This window comes from Rhinoraja longicauda, chromosome 16, assembly GCF_053455715.1.
Source record: "Rhinoraja longicauda isolate Sanriku21f chromosome 16, sRhiLon1.1, whole genome shotgun sequence".
NCBI classification, from domain to species: Eukaryota; Metazoa; Chordata; class Chondrichthyes; order Rajiformes; family Arhynchobatidae; genus Rhinoraja; species Rhinoraja longicauda.
In genome coordinates, this window is record NC_135968.1 from 11,418,588 (window position 1) to 11,443,963 (window position 25,376).

At 40.6% G+C, this 25,376-nt stretch overlaps 1 protein-coding gene across 1 annotated transcript in view; it reads left to right on the top strand.

Annotated features, from left to right (window-relative positions):
• The first annotated feature begins 313 nt into the window (after window positions 1-313).
• The window catches only part of phyhiplb (phytanoyl-CoA 2-hydroxylase interacting protein-like b), a 44,937-nt gene continuing 19,874 nt past the window's right edge, over window positions 314-25,376 (top strand). Inside the window, exon 1 of the mRNA XM_078413199.1 lies at window positions 314-547. Coding sequence (XP_078269325.1) covers window positions 451-547 — 97 coding nt within the window. The 5' untranslated portion in view covers window positions 314-450. The remainder of the gene's footprint in view (window positions 548-25,376) is intronic.

Below are 25,376 nucleotides of genomic sequence, written 5' to 3' on the forward strand. Positions count from 1 at the left end.
CGTCCATCAATTTACTGAATGGCAGCACGGGCAGTGAATGCGAATGCTTGGTAAATCAGCAAGGCGCTGGAATTCTGCCCTCTGCTAAGGGCACTCGCGGGTAATCGCAGTGCAGAGCATTCCAGGCTGTTGTCTCTGACCTTTGGTAATGATTTGAAATTGTAGATTGGATGTGAAGGGGATAGTTTTCGAATTGGGGATGATGAATGAATGCAGATTAATAAATGCGGCTTGAACCTGAATTGTTTGCGCAGCTTTGGCGGCGTGTTGCTCTCGGCTTTGCTGATTGCTGTGGTTTTTCTCCCCTGCACAGCGGCCTGCAATAGTTGAGTCTGGAGCTGTCGGTGACGCTATTCCCCTTCCTCGCCAGTGAAAGCGCCCGAGCAAACTGTACCCGACACTCAAGGTGCAGGCGGAGAACAAACAAAAATCTTCTCGTTAAACTGCAAAATGGACAAACATCTTGCTCACAGTCCGACCAGCCCCTGTGATGACATGTTGAAAAATATCAGTAATTTGGAGGCTATACAACTGTGTGACAGAGAAGGTAAGGTTGATTATGAAGGAAAAATTCAAGCCAATCTGTGGAAAACTACCCAGTTGGCTCGTGCCTGTGAGCGTTCATTGTCAAGTAGATGGGATTTAAATTCACCGGTGGATGTGCCAATTGCTCGGTTTCAGCCCCATTTACATTGCTGCATGGCAGCTCGTTTTTAATTCTGCACGGTGAATCCCAGGCGCGCTCGGTTCTTGCATGTATTTCGTTTGCCTGTCAGCTTTGCACATTGCCTATCTGATCAATGTAATTATGCAGGGTGCTCCAATCTTCATTATCTCGTATTTTAAATCGAAAGTGTGCCGCGGGTCGTCAGATATGTGAAACAGTTCGCAAGACGTAAAGAAAATTCGGGGTGTATTTTTAATTGTTTTCAGCACCATGGACAAGATCGGGCAGGGTCGCTTTGTCCACTGCAAGGAACGGTCAAACAGAATAGATGCACTACTTGTCGTCTATGGGACACAATGGTTGATTCAGTCAGGGCATTCAAGTTGACTTGCCTTTTGTATTAATCAAATTGCTTTGCTTTCTTGAATAAAACACTAATCTATACATAAACGGATTGCTAAGATTAATGTTTCGTTGATAACAGGCGATCTTTTTAGCCACATGGGTGCAATGACCGATGCTGAAGTTCCCTTTAATTATTGTCTTAAAACAAAATAGCCAAAACGAATATGAAGCATTATTTTAATAGTCAAGCTGAAACATAACTTGATTTCAACGAGTAATATTTCAAAAGACTCAAACCAGATGTAGAAGATTGTTGTTGAATCTATTTAATTCCATTAATAGTTAAATTCTAACTGGCTAGAGCTGCTTCGGCAGTAGAATATATTTAAATAACAGTTTTGTTCTTTTCTGAATACAATAATGTAAAACAGAACAGATGTACTAACAATGTAATTGTTATATAAAATGTATGAATTTATTAATATTTGATATCTGAGTAGAGCACTTGACTGTGCTTATTTTCCCAAATTAGAAAATAAAGAATATAACTTTAAATAACATTAATATAAAAGAAAGGAAACAACAGAATATATATGGATACATTTTCCCCAAAATGAAAGAAAAGAATAGGGATCATCTGTGTGAAAACGAAAGACTTTCAACTGTGCAATAGATTGTATCATTGCGCAACAAAGATTTGTTACCTGTAGGTCCAGAAAGAGAAACCATTTGGACTCTGGTGCAATTTATACCTTGTGTTATCTTTCTGTGAACTTCAGAAAATAGATACTGAAATACTTTGTCAGCCAACCAAGGTTTTAAAGTCTGCACTTTAAAGATTCCTGAGAATCTTATCACATGGTTCAGTCTGAAACAAGTTGTGGCTAGTAGGATTTCATTTAATATTGATTTATACCATATTTGGAAAGGCTGCATTTTTTAGATGCCAATACTTTAATTTCAAATTTGAAATATATAAGATTTGAACAGTTGAAATGAAATTCATATTGATAAATCCTTAGTGTATAATTGTACATAAAATGGTACTGCGACATGATATTCTTCAATTATCACATTGTTTCAATGTTGGAACTTGTGCAATTAAAATCATTCTAAAGTACTCACAGAAAAGCAAAATTCTGTGGATGCTAATTTTTTTAAAATAAACATAAATGGCTGGAATTACTCAGCATCTCTGGAGTGATACTGTCTGAAACAACTGAAATTATTACACTGTTTCTGGTCAACATGCGGAATATTTCCAGAATCTTCAGCTTCGGTTTATAATTAGAAACATGAGTATTTTTCACAGTCAACTATCATTCTTTAATGGATGTCAAGTGATTAAAAAAAATAACATAAGTAGAAGCAGCTCAAGGCTCTGCAACTCTTTGCTGATCTTGTGACGTGTACCTTGCTATCTGACCCTGATATTCACCTAACCCCTTCGTATTCAGGGAACTATTGATCTCAGTTTTGAATATAATCAATTACAGAGTGTGCAAATATTTTTTTTAAGCTACAAGCTCCTGCATTACGGATTTTTTTTCCTTTCTAATCTCATTTGTAAAGGACCAACTCCTTAACTTGAAACTTGGCTTGCATGTACCTTTACTCAAAATTAGGAAATAACCTCTTGATGTTTATCTTGTCATTTTGTCATTGGAAGCCCATATCTTTCACTAAGATCACCTCATTCTTCTAACTTTAAGTATAGGCTAATCTCACATGCTCTCATTTCATTGAACCTACTCATCCTGGGAACCAATCTAGTGCATGGACACAGCATTGAACAGAGGTAAGTAAATCATTAGTTATCCAGCATGGAAAGAGGATATTTGGCTCACTACATCAATGTGCAGAATTAATCACACCTTCCAGAATTTGACCTGCAACATTCAAAAATAAATGTGATTCAAGTGCTCATCTCAACACCCCTAAAGTGCTGTTTCCATCATTCTCTTTGGTAATCATCATATCATATCATCATATATCTACAGCCGGAAACAGGCCTTTTCGGCCCTCCAAGTCCGTGCCGCCCAGCGATCCCCGTACATTAACACTATCCTACACCCACTAGGGACAATTTTTTTTACATTTACCCAGCCAATTAACCTACATACCTGTACGTCTTTGGAGTGTGGGAGGAAACCGAAGATCTCGGAGAAAACCCACGCAGGTCACGGGGAGAACGTACAAACTCCTTACAGTGCAGCACCCGTAGTCAGGATCGAACCTGTGTCTCCGGCGCTGCATTCGCTGTAAAGCAGCAACTCTACCGCTGCGCTACCGTGCCGCCGTGTCATGTGTTCCAGATATTCATCACTCTCTGGAGTGAAAAAGATTCTCCTCAGATCCATATGAATCTCTTGCCCTTTGCCCTATATCGGTGATCTCTAATTTTATTCACTTTTGATAAGGGAAAAAGATTCCTGCAATCAACCCTATCTACACCTCTCATTTTATACGCCTCAATCATGGCATGCCCACTCTTAATTTCCTCCACTCAAGGGAAAACAAACTCAACCTCCCCTGTCTCTCCTAATAACTAAAATGCTCTATCCTAGGCAACATGCTAGTTAATCTCATCTGCATCCTCTTCAGCACTATCACATCCTTGTGTTGAGCAGAAAGCAAGTACTCCAGCTGAGGTCAACTTTTATAACCTATCTAAGGTTGCATAACCTATCTGCTCTCTTATTCAGAGCCCTGAAGGCCAGTACCCTATATACCTTCTTAACCACGTTATCTCCATGCTCCGTCATCTTTAAAAATCTGTAGAATTGCACAGATCCCTCTGTTCTTCAATACACCATAGGATTTTACCATTCGTGGTGTATGTTCTTGCCTCTTTACTACGACTAATCTCCATCGACCATTTTAGTTTAGTTTAGTGATACATCGTGGAAACAGGTCCTTTGCCTCACCAAGCCCACACCAACCAGTGGTCCCTGTACACTAGCACTATCCTACACACCAGGAACAATTTACTTTTTTTTAACAGAAGCCAAATTAATCTACCAACCTGTACACCTTTGGATAAATGGTTGCATTCAAAAGTGGTATAAAAATGTTTGGCACCTTGCATTTCTCCAGTAAGTGCATTACCACAATTAGGGATTCTGGCCTGCTAACACAAATCACAATCCAGAAGCAAGTTTAATTGATAATGTGCTGAGCTGGTTTATGGGTCATGATTGAGATGTTTGATGGCAACAGGCATGAAATGTGCATGTGGAAGTTTATAATGACTAAATGTTCTAATAGATGAGATAGTAAAGACAACATTATTTTCAAAAGTAACTATTGAAAGGAATAGCCTTGCTTTAAAACTTTTATCATATGGTGATTGCAGTTTTCCTGCCTCTTTACATGCTCGGTAACCATGCCTCACCTAATTTTAATTGTTCATACAAAATAGCTTTGGAACAAGTACTTTTATTACCTCATCCTTTCATCTATCTTACCCCACCCTAATTTAACAGTAAAATAGTGTAATTTAAAATGACTGCGCAACATGAACTAGCTGATTATATTTGGTTACTGGCCCTATGGGTTGATAAATGAATTATGGCAATAGGACCCTCAATGCACCGGTTGGGTCTGCATGATTTATATTCTTCATAGCCACATGGTCGCTTCCTATTTTAAGTCATTTTGACCTTGGATGTTTAATCTTTAGCCTGCAATGTAGTCTTGTTTTCTGCCTATATCACGAAACCCGAGTGGTAATTATTTCACAACCTACCTTAGTTTATTGTAATTGATTAGTCCTTATATTTTTCAGGTTGTAGTCTGCAGGTGAGAGCAGATCAGCAAAATTAGAAGATTTTTGTGATTGTGGATTAGGCATAAATTGCACAAGAATAGTGAGTTACAAATTCTGTGTTTATCACATCTAGTTCAGGAGATTTATTTTAAGGTGTAGATTAGTATGGCTACCTGCTTTCAAAGCGACAGAAATTGCAAGACCTTTGGTCAGATACATGGAGGGGAGAGGTGTGGAGAGAATCGAGCCAAATGCAGGCAAATGGGATTGGATTAGATGGGGCATTTGGTTGGCATGGACGAGTTAGACTCAAGGACCTATTTCCTGGCTATATTACTCTGAGGTAGGGAACAATCTCTTTAATGCTACCCACTTCAATCTCTCAGCTGGGATACAATAGGATAAGGATGAATACAATAATGTACCATGGTTGAGAGACTAAAGTGTCCATCATCAAGGATGCCACAGTTGCATTTCTAGTGACCAGATAACGTAGTCCTGAAGAGCATAGCTGTGGGGCTGGGTCTAGAGAAGGTATTGAAGGAACCAATGAGGGATAAACATCTTGACCTCCTCCTCAATGATCTACCGCTGCAAATGCACATGTCCATGACAGCATTAGTATGGCTGGCTTCTGCATAGCTCTTGTGGAAACAAAGCCCTGTCTTTATCTGTTATGTATATTACGATTTAGTACGGATCTGTCAGATCAGAAGTGGACATCCATGAGGTACTGAGAATCATCAGGAGCATTTAAATTGAACCGTCTCAATTTATAACCCAATGGAATGGAATTTGCCTTAATCTATACATTCAATTCGAGGAATCGACTCTGGAATGAAGAAAGGCAAGTTTGGTGCAACACCAGATGTATCTAAAGTTATTGTCCCATCCTGGCAGTGTTGCAACATAGAAATTCATATGTTTGAACAGTAAAATAGCAAGCAATAGATAGAACTAAGTGGTCCTAAATGAATGGATCAAAATTCTACAGTCCCATTCCATCTAATTGTAGAAAGAATGCCAAGAACGTTCCCATCTCAATGATGGTGGGGCCACTAAATAAGTACTAAAGAAGAGGCAGAAGCATTCAGTGAGAAGTGCCAAGTGGGTGGTCTGTACTGGGTTCTTACTGAAATCCACCATCAATGCAGACCATTTTAAGCCAATTTGATTCACTTCATATGATATCAAGAACTATAAGAATGAAAAGAAAGTCCTTTTGCAACAAAACAATGCCCCAACTGTAGTACTGCAGAATGACTTATTCTTCTCACTAAACTCTTCCTGTACATTTATAACTCTGGCACCTGCCTGACAATGTGGAAAGTTGCCGATAAATATCTATCTACAAAAAGTAAGATCATTCAATCCAACCAAATACCACACAATCATTTGATTCTCCATAATCAGTAAAGTGGCAGAAAGTGTCATTGACATTTGAATCATGCAGCATTTACTGATCAAAACTCTACCCACCAATTTTCAATTTGGATTTGACCAGGATCAGTTAGCTTAGTGGATCATTAGAGCCTCGGTTCAAATGCAAATAAAAAAAAATATGAATTCTAGAAATTACGTGAGTTTTACTCTCCTTGACATCAGGGTAGCATTTGATTGGGAATAGTATTAAAGGGCCTGAAGTTAATGCGCATCAAGGGACAAAAAAATTGCCAGGACAAAGAGGAAATAGTGGATGTTGGAGGTCAATCATTCCAGTCCCAGGACATCACTAGGAGTTTCCCTGGCCCATCAATGATTATGCAATGCTCAATTCTATTCATAGCGCTTTAGAAATCTAGTCAACATTCAGAACTGAGCTGATATCAAGTTTTCAAGTCAAGTTTATTTGTCACATACACATACAAGATGTGCAGTGAAATGAAAGGTCACCCACAGTCCAGAAATAGAGCAATAAAAATAAACAATTTCACACACAATCACAACCAACACAAAACAAAAAAACCAAAAAAATAAAGAAACATCCATCACAGTGAGTCTCTTCCATTCACCTCCTCACTGTGATGGAAGGCCAGAATGTATTTTCTCTTCCCCTGCCGTCTGCCGTCTTATGAGCATATATGAGATATTTGCTACTTTGTGACTTAAATGCCAAGCAAGGAGCATCTCCATGAAGGAAATCTAACCACCTGTACTTGACATTTGTTGATATTGCTTTTGCTGAGTCCTCGACTGTCAACAGCCTTGGGTCAATGTTCTTGGCAAACAGAAAATAAACTTGACTACCTATATAAATAATATAGCTATATGAGCACGTGAGATATTGGGTATCCTCCAGCAAGTGATTTATCTTTGACATTCCAAAACTTTCAACCAGCTACAAGACCATCTTGGGCCTCATCACAGACACCAATGAGACGGCCTACAGAGAGGAGGTAAAGGCACTAAACAGCTGGTGCCAGGAAAATAACCTCTCTCTCAATGTCAGCAAAACTAAAGAGATGATCGTGGACTATAGGAGACAGCAGGGGAATGAACACCTCCCCATCCACATCGGTGATGCTGAGGTTGAAAGGGTCAGCAGCTTTAAGTTCCTCGGTGTGCACATCACTGAGGACCTTTCTTGGACACTGCACACGGACACAATCACAAAGAAGCGACTCTTTTTCCTGAGAAGACTGAGGAAGTTTGGCATGAATGCCAGCATCCTCAAAAACTTCTACAGATGCACCATCGATAGCCTGCTGATGGGCTGCATTACAGTCTGGTACGGGAACTGTTCTGCCCACAGCCACAAATCACTACAGAGTGGTGAAGACGGCACAGCACATCACTGGCAATTGTCTCCCGGCCATTCAGGACATTTTCTACCGGCGGTGCCTGTGGAAGGCATGCAGCATCATCAAGGACCACAGCCACCCAGCACGCAGGCTGTTCTCCTTGTCAGGCAGACAATACAGGAGTATGGCTGTGCGTACCACCAAACTAAGAACAGTTTCTACCATCAGGCCATCAGGCTTCTGAACTCATAAACACATTTCACATCATATATGTTGATTATTTTAATATTGTCTTTTTACCTTACTAATGTTTTTTTAATCTTATTTATCCTTGGAATATTACTGCTGAGGTGACCCGTTGTCTTGTCAAATACATTTCATTGTATCATTGACCTTGTGCCAACCTACATATGACAAATAAAATTATTATTATTATTAATTAGGCATGTCAGGAAACTACTTGATTGGCATTCCTTCCACTATTGATAGACCATGTTGGCATTGGATCCAGTCTTACAAACTGCATTACAGTTACTCACCAAGGCTTCTCTATTGATATTCGCCAAAGCTGTTGGGCTCTACCACCAAGACCTCCAAGTGTAAATAAGAAAGTTAACACATTTCAGGATACATATCACGCATGATTAATCAATTATCAAATGCAAAGCATGGCTTTGAAGTCAAGTCTTGTAAGAAGTTTAAGCCGGGATTTGACATCACTCAAACTCAAACAGATAAGTGAATTCAATGAAAGGCGTGATTGTTCAAATAAAAAGTATTTAATAATTTGTGAGTTAGTGTGCATTTTAATATTTCATATAATCAATCAAGCAGGGACTTAACCTAATACGCTAAATATACTAAATTAAGACATAATTAATAGACAGCATATTAAGTCCACCTGATAATTTAGTAATGGAAGTGGTTATATTATTGTGAACTAAATATGGTTGGTAGTGATGGATATCAGTGGATGCATGAAACCTACCAAGACTGACAACATCTACCTACTCTCTGGCATTGCACCTCCTGGAATCAGAAGAGCTGTAGCCAGTCAAAAAGTGCGCTTCAGACAATCAGAGGATGAAAAACACCCCCCGACGTGACCATCCTTTGCTACCTCTTCGTTTGAAATCACGCAGAAGTTTCCTCTCGTCTGTCCATCCCCTGGACTGTAGTGCATCGTCCAGAAGGCTCAAACTCTGGGAAGAGAGACTAGAGAAATCTCCGGAAGACATTCACATGGCAATTGACCCCTCTGAGAAACTCCCACCAGGTTCCGACCAACCGTGGATAACCTGGCACCGTCTCAACAGACTGCGGACAGGCATGGGGAGGAATAAATCGAACATGCTGAAGTGAGGATATACTGAAGATGCGTCAGACTGCGAGTGCGGACGGGGCCTCCAGACTATGGAACATCTGAGTTGTGACATGCTACATGACATGCAGTGTAAAGGATCTTGCAGAGGCCAACGACGTGGCACTAAAATTTGCTCGCTATTGGCAAACAGTTGTGTGATGACACGAATAAATAAAACTAAATATGGTATCAAAAATGGCAGTATATGTGTTGGAAGTGTCTTAAATTGCTATGAACTTGCTATGTCAAGATGTGCATGTTGCAAATAAGAGGAAAAAGACTAGTAAGATATCCTTAAAGGCTGAGATAATTGAAATCTCAGCCTTTAAAGATATCTTTCTAGAGACCTTTCTAGAGGTCTCTGGTTTATCTCAGTCTTACATAGATAAGTGTAAAAGGAGCAAAATATTACATAATTCTAGATCATAAAAATAACAGCATTTCTAAAATTACTGTTTAAAATAAAATGTGACTATTTACAATTTACATTTTTCTGATAATGACATTGACACCGTGGGACACGTGTCTTAAATATGCAAAGCTATTTTTTTGCCAGAATGAATAGTGTCTCACTGTCTGGCCATAATGTGCTTCACACATCGTCCCCTGCCATTGTGCTTTCATAGAGATATCAGTGCTCCACTTGTTTTAGTGATATTATTGCAATTTATTTAGTGCATTGTTCAAAATGGTTTCAAACAGTTCTAAACAATACGGTTTTGTTAAGAAATCACAGAAAACAATAACCATTGTTATTGTTATAAAAAGACAGTGCTGGAGTAACTCAACGGGTCGAGCAGTATCAGTAGAAATGTTGCCTGACCCACTGAATTACTCCAGCACTCTTTTTTTATAGAGCACCAGCTGCAAGTCATGTGCTTGCCATTAATATTATGCTGAATGTAGCAAATGGATGTGAAAAATATGAATATATATTAGCCATTCATGAAATCGTTTAGCATCAACTACCCAAAAAATCCTTGACGACGCTGTGAAAAAAGAACTTAATTACCCTGGAAGCTTATTACACATTGCAAAGGGCAGGGACGTCACAATGGGAAAAGAATACGAATGCAATTAGAAGATCAGAATCAATGATAATGTGCCCATGAATTTGATTACATGCAAAATAGTGTGATGATTAGAAACAAATAGTGGAGCATGATGGGGGTTTTAAAAGGCACTAGTACATTCAAGGCTAGTTTGAAAGTTTCATGAAAAATGCAGATTCCATGTCCAGATTTGCCACCAGCACCTGAACACCAGTAACACCTTTGTAATATGTTTTCCAGAAAGACAGCCCTTACATAAACCTACAGAATAATGAAAGGCATAGCATAGATAGTGGATGTGGAAAGGATGTTTCCACTGGTGGGAGCGACTAGGACCTTAGGTCATAGGCTCAGAATTAAAGGGCGCTCTTTTAGAAAGGAGGTGAGGAGAAACCTCTTTAGTCAGAGGGTAGTTAATCTGTGGAACTCATTGCCACAGAGGACTGTGGAGGCCAAGTCAGTGGATATTTTTAAGGCAGAGATAGACAAATTCTTGATTAGAACGGGTGTCAAGGGTTGTGGGGAGAAGGCAGGAAGATTGGATTAGGAGGCAGAGATCAGCCATGTTTGAAAGGCGGAGGAGATTCGATGGGCCGAATGGCCTAATTGTACTCTATAACTTGTGAAATTGAGAAATTACTGTAATGTCTTCATATCCAGAGTGTATGTATGAGATCTATGATTTACCAAATGCATGTTGGATCAAAAACTGTACGAACTACACAATTAGGGTTAAGCACCATAACTACAAGGTACACAAATATATGTATATGAAATTAAGAATATAGTACATAAACTTAAAACTTTTTTGGTTGGAAGTTTCAATTAATCTTCAAGAATATGATGTACTCAGTGCTTCAGAGACCTTACCAAGCTGGGCTAAATATTCTAGGCTATGAATTGTTAACTAAGATCAGGCAAACAAATAATGGTAATATTGGTAACATCATTGCAGTAGAAAGAAAGAGCATCAGCAAGTGTTACAAGTGACTAAATTACTAAATAGGATTGAAGAGCAGCAAGGAATGCAAGATGTAAGGAGAGATAACTATTGTCAAGGCAAGAAAAAAAACTAATGTAGGAATTAGGTAGACATGTAGCAGTTCCTCATTATAATGAGATTTGTTTTTAAATGGAGACTGAGGAGTAAAATAGCTCAACTGACAAAGGAAACTTAAGTATTAGAGTATTTGCAATTTCAGTAGAGCATTTAAGAACCTGAAAGAGAATATAAAAATATGGCTGCTGAATGATTTTAATGATTTTTTGTTTTGTTTGAGTAAATCACGATCTGAATTGCAGTTAACGTAACTGCCACAGCACCTTTCATCTTATCAGTCTCGTCCCCTCTCACTCTTTGGATCCCTCAATTGTCTGTGTGTGTGTCCGTCTCTCTATCTCTCCCTGTTTGTATCTGTCCCTCTAGTTTTTGGATCTCCGTAGACATCTTTCACTCTCTCGTTTTATCTCTGTCTGTATCTCCTCAAAACCAGTTACAATGATGCATCAAATCTATTTAATGTGATAGTAAAAAATGATACTGATTTTATGTAATCTTTCTTTGTCAGGCATATTTCGACAATGGATTCCCTTGTCTGAAACTAGGCAGCTGAGGCAACGTATTATTGGTGGTGGTGGGGTTACATAATGGTAGAAAATCCAATTTATTTTCATGAGGTCAAGTTAATGAGGTTAGCCCTTTAATAAAGTGGAATTTAGGAACACACACAACCTTTAGTCTGACGTGGTTTTTGAACAGTGTTTAGAATCCAAAGATAGAAAGGAATGCAGTGAGGATTCACTGTAAGTGGGTGCATTCAGGATCTAAGATGCGAGTGGGATTTTTCTAAATATGCGATTCTGTGCACGTATGTTAACTGGTGCAATTAATTAATTACAAAATATACATTAATATCCCTTTGTGTTGTTTGAGCACTCTAATAATCATAAATTGACATCCCAAGCTAAAACCTTTCTCTTTTTTTTGGTAGTATTAAAATAAGAGTGGTTAAAGATCGTGTACTCGAGACATCCTGTGAATAATAATCATAAATGCTGAATTTGATATTTAAATTTGAGCTATCTTTTTAAACTAGATTGAGTTGCATATGCTTGGAAATATACAAAATGGTGACAAAATCTGCATCTGAAGTATATTTAAAAAATAATAAAGCCTGGATATAGCCAGTGAAATTTAGAAGCATACGATACCTATGATCTAACTTTTTTTATAACTGTATTTGTTTGGAACCCAGGCAGAGAGAATGACCTGCATATGTAGAAACGAGGAAATGCAGATGCTGGAGTAAGTCAACGTGTCAGGTAGCATCTTTGGAGAACTTTGATGGATATAGAACTCCTTCCATGTTCGCCAGAGATGCTGTCTGACCTGCTGAGTTACTCCAGCAATTTGTATCTTCACCTGGAAATGTAATCAGGACAAGATAAGTGGCAGCTTGTAGGATCTATGATGAGTGAGTAGAATACTACGGTGGAATAGAGCGGCACGGTGGTGCAGCGGTAGAGTTGCTGCCTTACAGCGCTTGCAATAGACAATAGACAATAGACAATAGGTGCAGGAGTAGGCCATTCAGCCCTTCGAGCCAGCACCGCCATTCAATGCGATCATGGCTGATCACTCTCAATCAGTACCCCGTTCCTGCCTTCTCCCCATACCCCCTCACTCCGCTATCCTTAAGAGCTCTATCCAGCTCTCTCTTGAAAGCATCCAACGAACTGGCCTCCACTGCCTTCTGAGGCAGAGAATTCCACACCTTCACCACTCTCTGACTGAAAAAGTTCTTCCTCATCTCCGTTCTAGACCCTGGTTCAGTCCTGACTAAGGGTGCTGTCTGTACGGCGTTTATACGTTCTCCCCGTGACCGCGTGGGTTTTCTCCGAGATCTTCGGTTTCCTCCCACACTCCAAACACGCACAGGAATGTAGGTTAATTGGCTTGCTGTATGTGTAAATTGTCTCTGGTGTGTGTAGGATGGTGTTAATGTGCGGGGATCGCTGGTCGGCGCAGACTCGGTGGGCCGAAGGGCCTGTTTCCATGCTGTATCTCTGAACTCAACTAATACTCTTATTAATGTTTTTTTTAAATGTGTGATTGTGTGTGGGTACCCTTGTCAATTGATGCAATATATTCCCTTGCAATATGGTTCTAGTAACATCCCGACTTCAACCCTAAAGGCATGGTGCAGACCCCCTTTATTGCTCACAAGTTCATCGGAAAATTGGCAATTATCTCAAAAAGCAAAAAATATCCCTGGTGTGTACTCTTGTGCGGAAGCATCAGGATAAATCTAAACTGATCTACTAACGCTGTCTGACTTAACCCAAATGATGAAATATGTTGTTGATATTCAGTGGTATGTAATCACCAAAAACCTACTATTTGACCCTCCATTTGGATTTTGGCATAAATATTCACCTCAATCACACAGTGCTTGGTCCAAGAGATGAAATATAATGGTTAAGTGACAGTGACTTGCCCAAAAATTGCTACAAAGAGATCCAGTAAAATTAAAGTTAAAGGCAAACGAATCAGGAATTGGGGGGGGGGGGGGGGGGGGGAGGTGCATAGTGGCACAGGGATGGAGTTGTTACCTTACAAGGGCAGCATGGTGGCACAGCAGTAGAGTTGCTGCCTTATGGTGAATGCAGCGCCGGAGACCCGGGTTCGAGCCCGACTACGGGTGCTGTCTGTACGGAGTTTGTACGTTCTCGACGTGACCTGTGTGGGTTTTCTCCAAGATCTTCGGTTTCCTCCAACACTCCAAAGACGTACAGGTTTGTAGGTTAATTGGCTTGGTAAATGTCAAAATTGTCCCTAGTGTGTGTAGGATAGCGTTAATGTGCGGGGATTGCTGGGTGGCGCGGACCCGTTGGGCCGAAGGGCCTGTTTCTGCGCTGTATCTCTAAATCTAAATCTAAATCTAAACCAAGAACAGTTCTTCCATGTAGAAACAAGGAACTGCAGATACTGGTTAATACACAAAGTGCTGGCGTAACTCAGCAGATCAGTTAGCATCTCTGGAGGACATTAGTGTGCGGGGATCGCTGGTCGACGTAGAACCGGTGGGCCGAAAGGGCCTGTTTCCGCGCTGTATCTCTAAACTAAACTAAACTAAAATGCCAAAGACCCGGGGCAATCCTGACTACAAGTGCTGTCTGTACAGAGTTTGTTCGTTCTCCCCTTGACTGCGTGGGTTTTTCCCAGGTGCTCCGGCTTCCTCCCATATTCCAAAGACGTACAGGTTTGTAGGTTAATTTGGCTTTGGTAAAAATTGTAAATTATCCCTAGTGTGTAGGATAGTGCTAGTGTATGGGGATCACTGGTTGGTGCGGACTCGGTGGTTCAAAGGGCCAGTTATCGCGCTGTATCTCTAAACTAAACTAAACAGAAAGAATATTCCACCTGTTGCACTAAGGAATTTGATTGTGGTTGTTGCTCAGTCACCCCAGCCACTCCTGTGTCCATCAGTTCAGACGTTCCTCAGGACAAAGGTCCTACCAACTGATTAATCAATCACTTTACCACCATCATAAATTCAGAAGCAAGTGTTCATTGATGGTTGTACAGTATTCATTAACACGAAGCAGATGTTCACTGTTCAATGCATGGTATTCAGTTTTTTTTAACTTAAACCTAATGAATCAGTCTGCCTGCATGAGGAAATAGTGTCAACATTCAGGCAAAGGGAGGGAAGGGGGAAGGTGAAGACACCTACATTTCCCCACCTTCACTCTTGCTCCACCTACCTGGTTCTAATTGGCTTTTTTTGTCTGCCTTAATCTTTCATCCACTGCCCTTTTGGCCCGACTCTATCCCACCATCCCTACTAGCTAGATAGAGCTCTTAAAGATAGCGGAGTCAGGGGGTATGGGGAGAAGGCAGGAACGGGGTACTAATTGTGAATGATCAGCCATGATCACATTGATCAGCCGTGATCACATTCGGTGCTGGCTCGAAGGGCCGAATGGCCTACTCCTGCACCTATTGTCTCCCCCTCTCCTGCCTGGCTCGATCTGCCTGTCATCCTTCACCCCTCCTCAGTCCACCAATCACCCACTGGCCCCTGTGTTGCCACTTCCCCTCTCCTCTTTATACTGGATATCTTCCCTTTCCACACATACTGTACCTGATGCCAGTTTGTGACCTGAAATGCAAACCATCCCTTTCAGCCAAAGACTGTGCTTGTCCTACCGAGTTCCTCCAGAAGATGGTTTGTTGCTCCAGATACTAACATTTCAGTCTTTTGCTTCTCTCGTCATCATTCAGGTTTGGGCTATTAACTGTTGAGTACCATTTGAGCCATAAAAGTTTATTTATTCACAAAATGCTGGAGTAACTCAGCAGGTCAGGCAGCATCTCGGGAGAGAAGGAATGGGTGACGTTTCGGAATAAATCAATTTGTACCAGCATCTGCAGTTATTTTCTTATATATGAGCCATAAAAGTGGCAGGTAATGACAATTTTGAATGTGATAGAGCCTAACAACCTGGCATTGATATTGGTACCATTACTAAATTGCCCTAATTCAAAATCCTGGAGATCAGCAAAAAAATTAACTGATGAGTCACGTAATTAATTTCCATGGCTGGAAATTCTCGTGTATCACATCCTTAAAGCTTTTCCATTTCCCCAATCTATTTTAAGCTTTTGTTTGTCCAACCAAAATAAAATTATTGCAATAGGTATGACATCTGCAGGATGCTTCCAGCAACCTGCCAAAGCTTTGATAAAACCACGGTGGCACAGCGGTAGAGTTGCTGCCTTACAGCGCCATAGACCCAGGTTCAATCCTCACTACGGATGTCTGTACAGAGTTTGTACATTCTCCCCGTGACCACATAGGTTTTCTCCAGGTGCTCTGGTTTACCTCCCCTACTACAAAAGACGTACAGGTTTGTAGGTTAATTGGCTTAGCTGAAAATTATAAACTGTCCCTTGTGTGTACGATAGTGTTGGTGTACAGGGATTGCTAATCGGCTTGGGCCGAAGGGCCTGTTTCCGTGCTGTATCTCTAACCTAAAACTAAACTAAACCTCCCCAATCTGAGAACTCTACCTTCTATAGATGGGATGGTGTGCAACCAGGAACTCCTACATGTTCTTGGTTACATACTACCCCAGCTTGGAAATACATTGCTGTTGCTTCCTCGTTGCTATTGTCGCAAAAGTCCTGGAAATCACGACCCAAAATCACTGGTTACACTTTAATCACACTAGTTTTTTAAGAAAGTGTTCACCATTGGCATTTCAAAGGCCTTGCAAGCTAAGCACACAGACCGTGCACAAATAAAATTAAATTACTATTTATTTCAACTTGTGCCTCCTACATTGACTTTTTGGGAGGTCGTGCCTTCAAAATAATAAATAATAAACCTTGCATGAACTGTAAAGCAAGCATTTATAATGGAAAATAATTATACATTGATATTTAAATGGATTATGTCTCCCTCAGCAATGTTCAGCACTTGTACTGAACCGAGCATAGATTTATTGCAGCACTAAATGGTAGTGAAGAAACCAATTGAACTGTTTGATAATGGTGTGGGTGGAAGAGAGAAGGAACTGAATTTAATTAATTGAAGCTGCACTGCATATTTTGAAATTTACAAAGATATTTTAAAGCCTTGCTAAGTAACCTATGTTCTTAACTGGCAACTACATTAATTCTACCCAATGGTCCAGGTAAATTTATGCACTGTTATACCTAGCAGTGTTTGTAAAATCGCATAAGCATTAAGTCCTCTGGTATAGTATGTTATGCAGCATCATTTAGCAATACTAATGCATCACTTGCATACTGCTGATATAAATCATTCTTGCACTTTACTTTATTCTGACTTGTTATTGAAAATGTTTTTCAAAAAGGCAACAACCTCTTCCTCAATGTGAGCAAGACAAAGGAGATTGTCATTGACTTCAGGAAGCAAAGCATACACACACCCTGGTACACATTGTATACAAAGCTCCAAAGTAGAGATAGTCAAAAGCTCCACGTTCGTAGGAATAAATATCTCCAGCATTTTGTCCTGGACCAGCCAGATGCTCGTCGAAGCTATGGCCAAGAAAGCACATCAATGTTTCTGCTTCCTTAGAAGACTTTGGAAGTTTGGCATGTTCCCAACAACCCTTACCAACTTGTACAGATGGGCGGTAAAAAACATTTTATCGGGATGCATCACAGCCTGGTTTGTGAACAGCTCCATTCAGGACTGCAAGAAATTGCAGAGAGCTATGGATGTAGCCCGGATCATCACACAAATCAACCTCCCTTCCATTGACTCAATCTATACTTCAAGCTGTCTCGGCAAGGCCACCAGCATAATTAAGGACTAGTCTCACCCCGGTCAGTCCCTCTTCTTGCCTCTCCCATCATGCATGAGGTACAGAAGTTTGAAGATGCATACCTCCAGATTCAAGGACGGTTTCTTGGCAGCTGTTATCTTGCACTAAATGTTGTACCCTTTATCCTTTATTTTTGCACTGTGGCTAGATTATAATCATGTATAGTCTTTTTTTTGGACTGGATAGGATGCAAATGAGGGCTTTTCACCGTACCTTAATTAAACATATGTAGTAATATTTTGAAGGAAGGCATATGTTTTTTAATTTATTTTTGTGATGTGAATGCCAATAGTTACTATCCATTCCTAACAGCCTTTGAGAAGGTGGTGGTGAGCTACTGCCTTGAACCTCTGCAATCCTTCCAGTCATTGTACTGATGTTATATCGGGTATCGCAGGATTTCATGATGCTGAAAAAATGCAATACAAATCAGCCTAGAGAGAACCAGCAGGTGGGGATATTACCAACCCCGTGCTGTTCTTGACCTCTATGGTGCTACAGTGGTAGATTGAGTGCTGAAGGAATAGATATTGGTTATTACTGGAAATAGGTAAAGGGAAGATTGACTGGGAATATTTGCCCATGAAAATTAAATTGGGTGACCAACAGAACTAAAGATCACTTGAAATTCATCATGGAGAAATTAATCACACCGTGACAAAGGAAAGTCAGGAAACCAATGTTAACAAGTAAAAAAACTACACCTAAAATCAAGTTCGTGATAAATCAAGACACAAAAAACTGCAGATAATTAATTCTTGATCAAAAAACAATGAAGTGCTGGAAGAACTCTGTGGGTCAGACAGCATCTGCAGGGAATGGGTAGACAACATTTTAGATCAGGATCCTTCTTCAGCCTGATGGAGTAGTGGGGAGAAAGTTAGAAAAGAGAGGTGGAGCAGGGCAAAGTGTGGCAAGTGACAGGTAGATGCAGGTGAGAGGGAAAGGATCGGCAGATGGGTGGAGATGGTGACAAGGGCAATAAGTGAACATGAGACAAAAGGGTGTCCGATAAGGAAAGAAGAGGGAAAGCAAAATGTAAAGTGGGAGGGAGGAATCTGAGTGGGAGGGAAAAGGAAGATGGAAAATGGGGTAAAGGGAAGAGAGATGAGTGTATTGGGGGGGGGGCGCAAGAAGCATGGTGATTGAGATAGTAGAGATGATGGGAGAAGTAGATGTGCAGCAGGGTGAAGATGAGGGCAGGAGACGAGGGTGGGGAGGAGGGTAGGGTGGTCTAACTTGAAATTGGAGAATGTTCATCTTCTCCACCATACCGCTTTCATCGCTGCAGCTCCTTGGTTCACTCATTCTTCACCAACCCGCCCCTTCCCCAGGCAGTTTCCCCTGCAGCAGCAGGAATTGTAACGCGTCTTCCCACACCCTTCTCACTTCCATCCAGGGACACCAGCAGCCCTCCCAGGTGAGATCTCCTCTAATATTGACCAATGCATTTGGTGCACCCAATGTGACCTACTTTGCATCGGCAGGGCCAAGGGTAGAGACTAGGTGGCAATTTCGTTGGCTGGCTGGCCAACCGCCACCTCTCTTTTCCAGCTTTCTCTCCCCACTCTGTCAGTCTGAAAAAGCATACCAACTCGAAACATCATCTGTCCATTTCCTCCATAGATGCTGCCTGACCTGCTGAGTTCCTCCAGCACTTTGTTTTTTGCACACCATAAATCAAACCAGTTGCAAAACATGTTCAGCGATAAAGCAATCAGATATTGGAATAAATTATGTCAACATTAAGCCATTGAGTTCACTGCTGTAATTGCACTTAGATTCTTTCTTGCTACAACTGTCAGAATGAATGAGGAGAGGAGGGATTGGATTCTGAATAATGATCTTGTAAATTGACCTTTCTCACCACAAATGGAAAACACCAAGAGATGATTTGATTTTTGTTTCAAGAATTTAAAGGGAAGATGCAATTTTCAGTATGTGCAGAACAGTAGAACTAGGAGTCAAGTTCAGAGGGTCATATCTCCAAAATGATCAATAGAAACTATATTGTGGTGAGTGAGTGGTAAATGAATGGATCAGACTCCCTGTGGAAACAATGGACGCAAGCTTTATTCATTCAAATGTAAATTAGAATGATTTCTTTTGGAAAATAATATAAATAACATCATGTAAATACTTTGATACTTGACATATTCAAGCTTGGGTTCCTGACCTAGAAATAGTGGTTCGCAAAGCTCTTATACCGTATGTCTAGACCCATTGTAGACTCACTAATAAAGATTGATTGCCATGATTAATTGTATCAGGGGATTAGCAGGATGATAAGAGATGGACCAGCTGGACTATGGTCTGTTTCCACCAATTTTATTATGTTGTGTGTTCATATGCTTTGAATAGTTGTTACAGCCTGTTTAGTTTGTAGGGAGCACATTACAGCTTTTAACTTGTGTATGGTAAAAATGAAGAACTGATTTAATTGGGAGTAAGGACACTGGGCATAAGGCAAATGTATGTAGATTGTTTGTTGCTTTTGTTGTTTGACTGCACAGCATCAAGATAGACTCTGAATGCTCTGTTTTGGGAAATGCAGTATTATTGCTCTGGTAAGTCATAAGGAAACAGTCCCCCTCCTTGGAACTGAATCAGCAAATATGGATATAACGATTCGTTTGCATAAACTAATGAGAACCCTTGGCATTACACTACATACATTCGTACTTGTAAATTATTCCACAAAGCAGCTCATACTTCACCTGTGCTTCAAGAGCACAGGAAAATTATGTCTTGGGAATCGTCAGAACATTCCTATTAATGTCAACTTTTCCATTAGGGAGAATTTTTATTATTTACAGGTAACGTAGACAACAAGCAAATTGCACAGGGTTCAGTTTCAGATTCTGCTGGCGTGGTTTCTTTTCTTTTAATGAGAAAATGTAAAATAATATTTTCTTATATTTTGAAAGGTCATTCCTGGATATTTTTGTTTGTGATGAAAAAGCCCAATTTAGCTTCTTGTTCTTTCAAAACTCATTAACCATAAATTTGTTATGAAATAATTTGGTAAACTGGGGATGATAGAATATTCAGTTCCTTATTTGTTGTTTGATGACATGAAGCTGCTTGCAATTGCTGCCGGAAGACAGCCGGGGAGGTCTTAGTTTCTTGGCCAAAGGTATTCCAGGATCCAGCAATGAAGGTCTGAGTGGTAGCAGGTGCAAGAACAATGCCTTCGAGAAGTCCCACTGCCAAACCTCCCCAACAACTTTGAAAGCAAAACCTGCCCCCCCCCCCCCCCCCCCCCCAGCATTTCTGGCCATCAAAACTTTTTAAATTGTAAAAATCAAATTTTTGAAATAGCTTAATTAAGTAAAATTCTATTAACAAATCAAAAAAAGGATCAGCTGAAGAAAACACACATAATTAAAAGTAGTATGCCATCTGCCCCCTGTATGCTCCCTGCTGTTCATTGAGAGCATGGCTGATCTTTTATCTCAGTGCCATTGACCCATATCCCTTAAGTCCTTTAATATCCAGAAATCAATATATCACTTTGTATTGAATATACTCAGCAACTGAGCCTTCACAATGATCAAGGGTAGACAATTCCAAAGATTTATTCCCCTCCCGGTGAAGCAATTGCTTCTCATTTCAAACAGAATACATAATTTATAAAGAAGCTTACTTTTCTTCCCTAGAGTCCTACGATTCCCATTAAAGTCAACGGGGTCATGAAATGAGTAGTGTGTGAATGAATATACAGTAAATGGTGGTGTATGACTGAATATAGAGGAACAGAAAGATTTTTGAGAGCATGTCCACCGGTCCCCAAAACACAGGTTGAAAAGGTGATTAAGAAGGTTTTTGGATAAAGTGTAAAATATAAGAGCAAAGGTATATTATGGTAGCAATGAAAATAGCATCAGTTAGACTAGAATGCGGAAACGTTAGAGAGAGGAGATTTATGAGGATATTGCCAGAATATGAAAACCATGATATATCAGAAACCAGACACTGTCAAAGTTAGGGTTGGTTTTTTTTGGACAGAGGAAAATGAACAATGATTTAAGTGTACAAATTTTAAAATAAGGTCTAGACTGGATAGGCAGAAAGCAGAAAGGACCCATTTCTCTTGGGAACAAAATCAGTTACTGAGGACATTGATTAACGTTAATTGGTAGTATAAGAAAATAACTCCAGATGCTGGTACAAATCGAAGGTGTTTATTCACAAAATGCTGGAGTAACTCAGCAGGTCAGGCAGCATCTCAGGAGAGAAGGAATGGGTGACGTTTCGGGTCGAGACCCTTCTTCTCCCCCTTCCCAGATCTCCCTCTATCTTCCTGTCTCTACCTATATCCTTCCTTTGTCCCGCCCCCCTGACATCAGTCTGAAGAAGGGTCTCGACCCGAAACGTCACCCATTCCTTCTCTCCTGAGATGCTGCCTGACCTGCTGAGTTACTCCAGCATTTTGTGAATAAAAACGTTAATCGGTAGATGCATTAGAGAGGAATTGAGAAAAAAATATTAGTCAATAAGTGGGGGGGGGCACACTCTTAAATGGATGTTGGAAGCAAAACTCAACACCATATTTTTTAAAGAAAATTATACCTGGACAAGCAGTTGAGGACCTAAAGCCTGTAATGTTAAAGAGCTGTGAAATAGAAATGAATCTAAAATCCATTTCTCAGCCATGATGTGATGTGCTGACTACCCCCATAACTTACCATAAATTTCTGTGGGTGTAACCTGGAGAAGGATCCAAGAGCCAATTTATTTTGTTTCTTTCTCGCCTCCCCTCACAACTCTCAATGTAAATGTTGATGGATTTCTTCGAAATAGGCGGATACTGGTGAATAGTTTGCCTCCTGCCCTTACGACTTGCAGTAGTCTGTCCACAACTGCTTCACCGTCACCATGCAAGGTCTTGGGGCCTTCTGCTTCCTTCTGGGACAAAGATTCAGCTAGGTCCCCTACGCTAACGCCTTCATCCCCTTGCAGAGTTAGTTGTTCTTACTCTCAGCAGCTTCTCTATCAATTTCTCCCATTTTCTACAAATCAAAGGTATAGTGCGGGGATCGCATGGACAACAGCTGTGCCTGTCTTTTAGCTGGCAATATGGAACAGTCCTTGTTCCAAACCTTCTCTAACACCTTCCCAACTCTTTCTTTACTACATTGGCGACCATAGTGCTGCTACCTGCACTCTGCAGAATTTGTCCATTTTATCATCTTTGCGACTAACTTCCATCCTGTCTTAAATTCACTGGGACACTTTCTCATACATCCCTCGCTTTGCAAAAATCAAGCTTCCGGAGGAATTCAGCAGCAGGCAGCATCTGCGGAGGCAAAGGGATAGTTGACGTGTCGAGTCAAGAACCTGCATCAGGACTGAGAGTGTAAAGGGGAGATGGCATTATAAAAAGCCGCGGGGAAGGGAAGGCAGGAGCTGCAAATGATAGATGGATCCAGGTGAGGAGAGGTTGATTGGCCGATGGAGCCAGATGAGGGAGGAAGGGCGTGGAGTAGTGAGTGACAAAAGTTGGGAGGTGATAGTGAAGAAAACAGAGTTGCTGATTATGGAATCTGGTAATAAAGGAAGGTGGGGAGGACACACAGTCTATGTGGCAATAGGGAGGGGGAGTTAAAATGGCTCACAACTGGGAGGTCAAGAAGGCCTTTGTGGTAAGAGTGTAGACGTCCAGCAAAGCAGTCACTCAGTCTGCACTTGGCCTCCAGGCCATATCAAAAACACCAAATGCAATAAACTAGATTGGAGGAGAGCATGTGAATCTCTGCCTCACCTGGAAAGGCTGTTTATGTCCCAGGATGGTGGTGAAGGGGAAGGTGTTGTACCTTCCTTCTATAGTTGCAGGAGAAGTACCTGGGTTGGGAGGAATTAATGAACTAGGAAGCCATGGAAAGAATGGTTGTGGGGAGGAGAGAAGGAGGAGAAGATATGACGTGATGGGATCATGTTGTTGTTGGTGAAATTGATGAAAAATAATCTTTAGTTTAGAGAAACGTCATGGAAGCAGGTCCTTCGGCTCACCGAGTCTGCACTGATCAACGATCACCCACACACCAGTTCAATGTTATCCCAGTTTCACATCCGACACACTACGGGCAATTTAAAGAAGGCAATTCCCCACAAACCTGCATGTCTGGAATAAGAGAGGAAACAGGAGCACCCGGGAAAACTGACCCATCATTCTTCATCTGACTCTGACATTGACCCCTCTGTCTTTGCATTCCTACACTGTTTCATTGAAGCCCACAATAAGCTCGAGGAAGACCACCTCAATTATGTTGCAGTTCTCACAAATCAATTTTGAATTCAAGAATTTTAGATACCGTTTCTATTTGTATCACAACTGGCCAATTCTGATGTTTTGTCATCCTCCTCCAACATCAACACAGTTACTCTGTCCCCATAGATGTCTTCCGATTCATCTATTCTTATTCATTCGTAAAAGATTGGCCCATTTAGTTTAGACTGGCTCTCAGAGCATTTCCATCAATTCCATTCCTTTATATTCATCAAAAGGATTCTCTTTAACATGCCATTATCATCTCCTCTCCCCCTCACCTTTTCCTTTCTGCTAATGAAATATCTGAACAGCAATTAAAATTGCATTGAGTTAACTCTGCAATCCCCCCCTAATCTCTCTACTCTCTAAATCTATTGTTTGTAGTTCCATTATCCAAACTAAAGCAATTTTTGTGAACAAAAATCTGTTTTTGTCTGCCTAATATTAATTTCCATGGACTGGCTTTCTAGTTTTCTGTCTGATTACTCTGTTAAAATTATCGATTATATCTCAACCTATCCATCAACAATAATTTCTAGACATGTTTGAAAGGGGCAACATGAATGAAGCTTTTGTTCCAATTGTCTAAGACAACAATTCATAATTTTTTTCTGGCATGGGTTATATTAATGCTTTCATCGAAAGAAAATAGAATTCAAGGAAAGAACATTGGCTATTCAACAATATGTGAATTTCATTGGAAAATGGATATGATTTAAGGATATCTAGGACATTCATCTTCTTCATAAAGACAGGTTTTATTTCATAGTAATTAACTTTCAAAGGCTTTATCTGCTATTCTTTTCTGCTCGTGGCTACAAAGCATTTCTGCCTATGGCGATGCCCAATTGTGGTTGGGATTACTTTGAGAACACAATCTATTGCCTCTCTGTAATTGCACAAAGAATTTCATATAAATTGAACTGTAATGCGAATTCTCAAAGATTTTATTCAAATTACAACTGTGAAATTTGAAGTCGTGGTGCTCTTATTAACTTGTACGCATGAGCTTCATATAACTGGTGAGCAGTACTCTCACCTTTCTTTGGATGTCATAGGTTGAAACTTCATCATATGATTTGAGCCTACAACCAAAACACTGGCTCTTTGGTGCTTTACAATGAATTCTGCATTGCTGATATCTCCTGGCTGAGATCTGAAACTGCTACCCTGTCTGCCTGTTTCAGTGGAATTAAAAGATTCCCGTTGTACTGTTACTACGAGACTGTCGCCTTTCAAATTTTCTAATCTACCCACTAAGTCCACACTTACTGTATTTTGAGCAGATGCACAAGAGCATTATTTGCAAAAAGGTTGCAGGGGAAAGTGCCTGGGGAGGGGGTGGTTTGGGTAGGAAGGGACGAGTGCACCAGGGAGTTTCGGAGGGAGTGGTCTGCGGAAAGCAGAAAGAGGAGGAGATGGGAAGATGTGGCCAGTAGTGGGATTCCGTGCCAACCTTCGATTTGTACCAGCTTCTGCAGTTATTTTCCTACACAACTATTCTCACCCTGGTCACTCCCCTTTCCCACCAGGCAAGAGGTACAGAAGCTTGAAAACCCACACCTCCAGATTCTGGGACGGTTTCTTCCTAGCTGTTATCAGGCAACTAACTGGTGAACTATCTTTTATCGGGCTTTATTGTGCACTAAATGATACACCCTTTATCCTTTATCTGTGCACTGTCGACAGCTTGATTGTAATCATGTCTAGTCTTTGACTGGATAGCACGCAAACAAATGCTTTTCACTACTTGGTGACAATGGTAAACTGGACTAAACAGGTCGGAGATTCACAGACACTATAGGC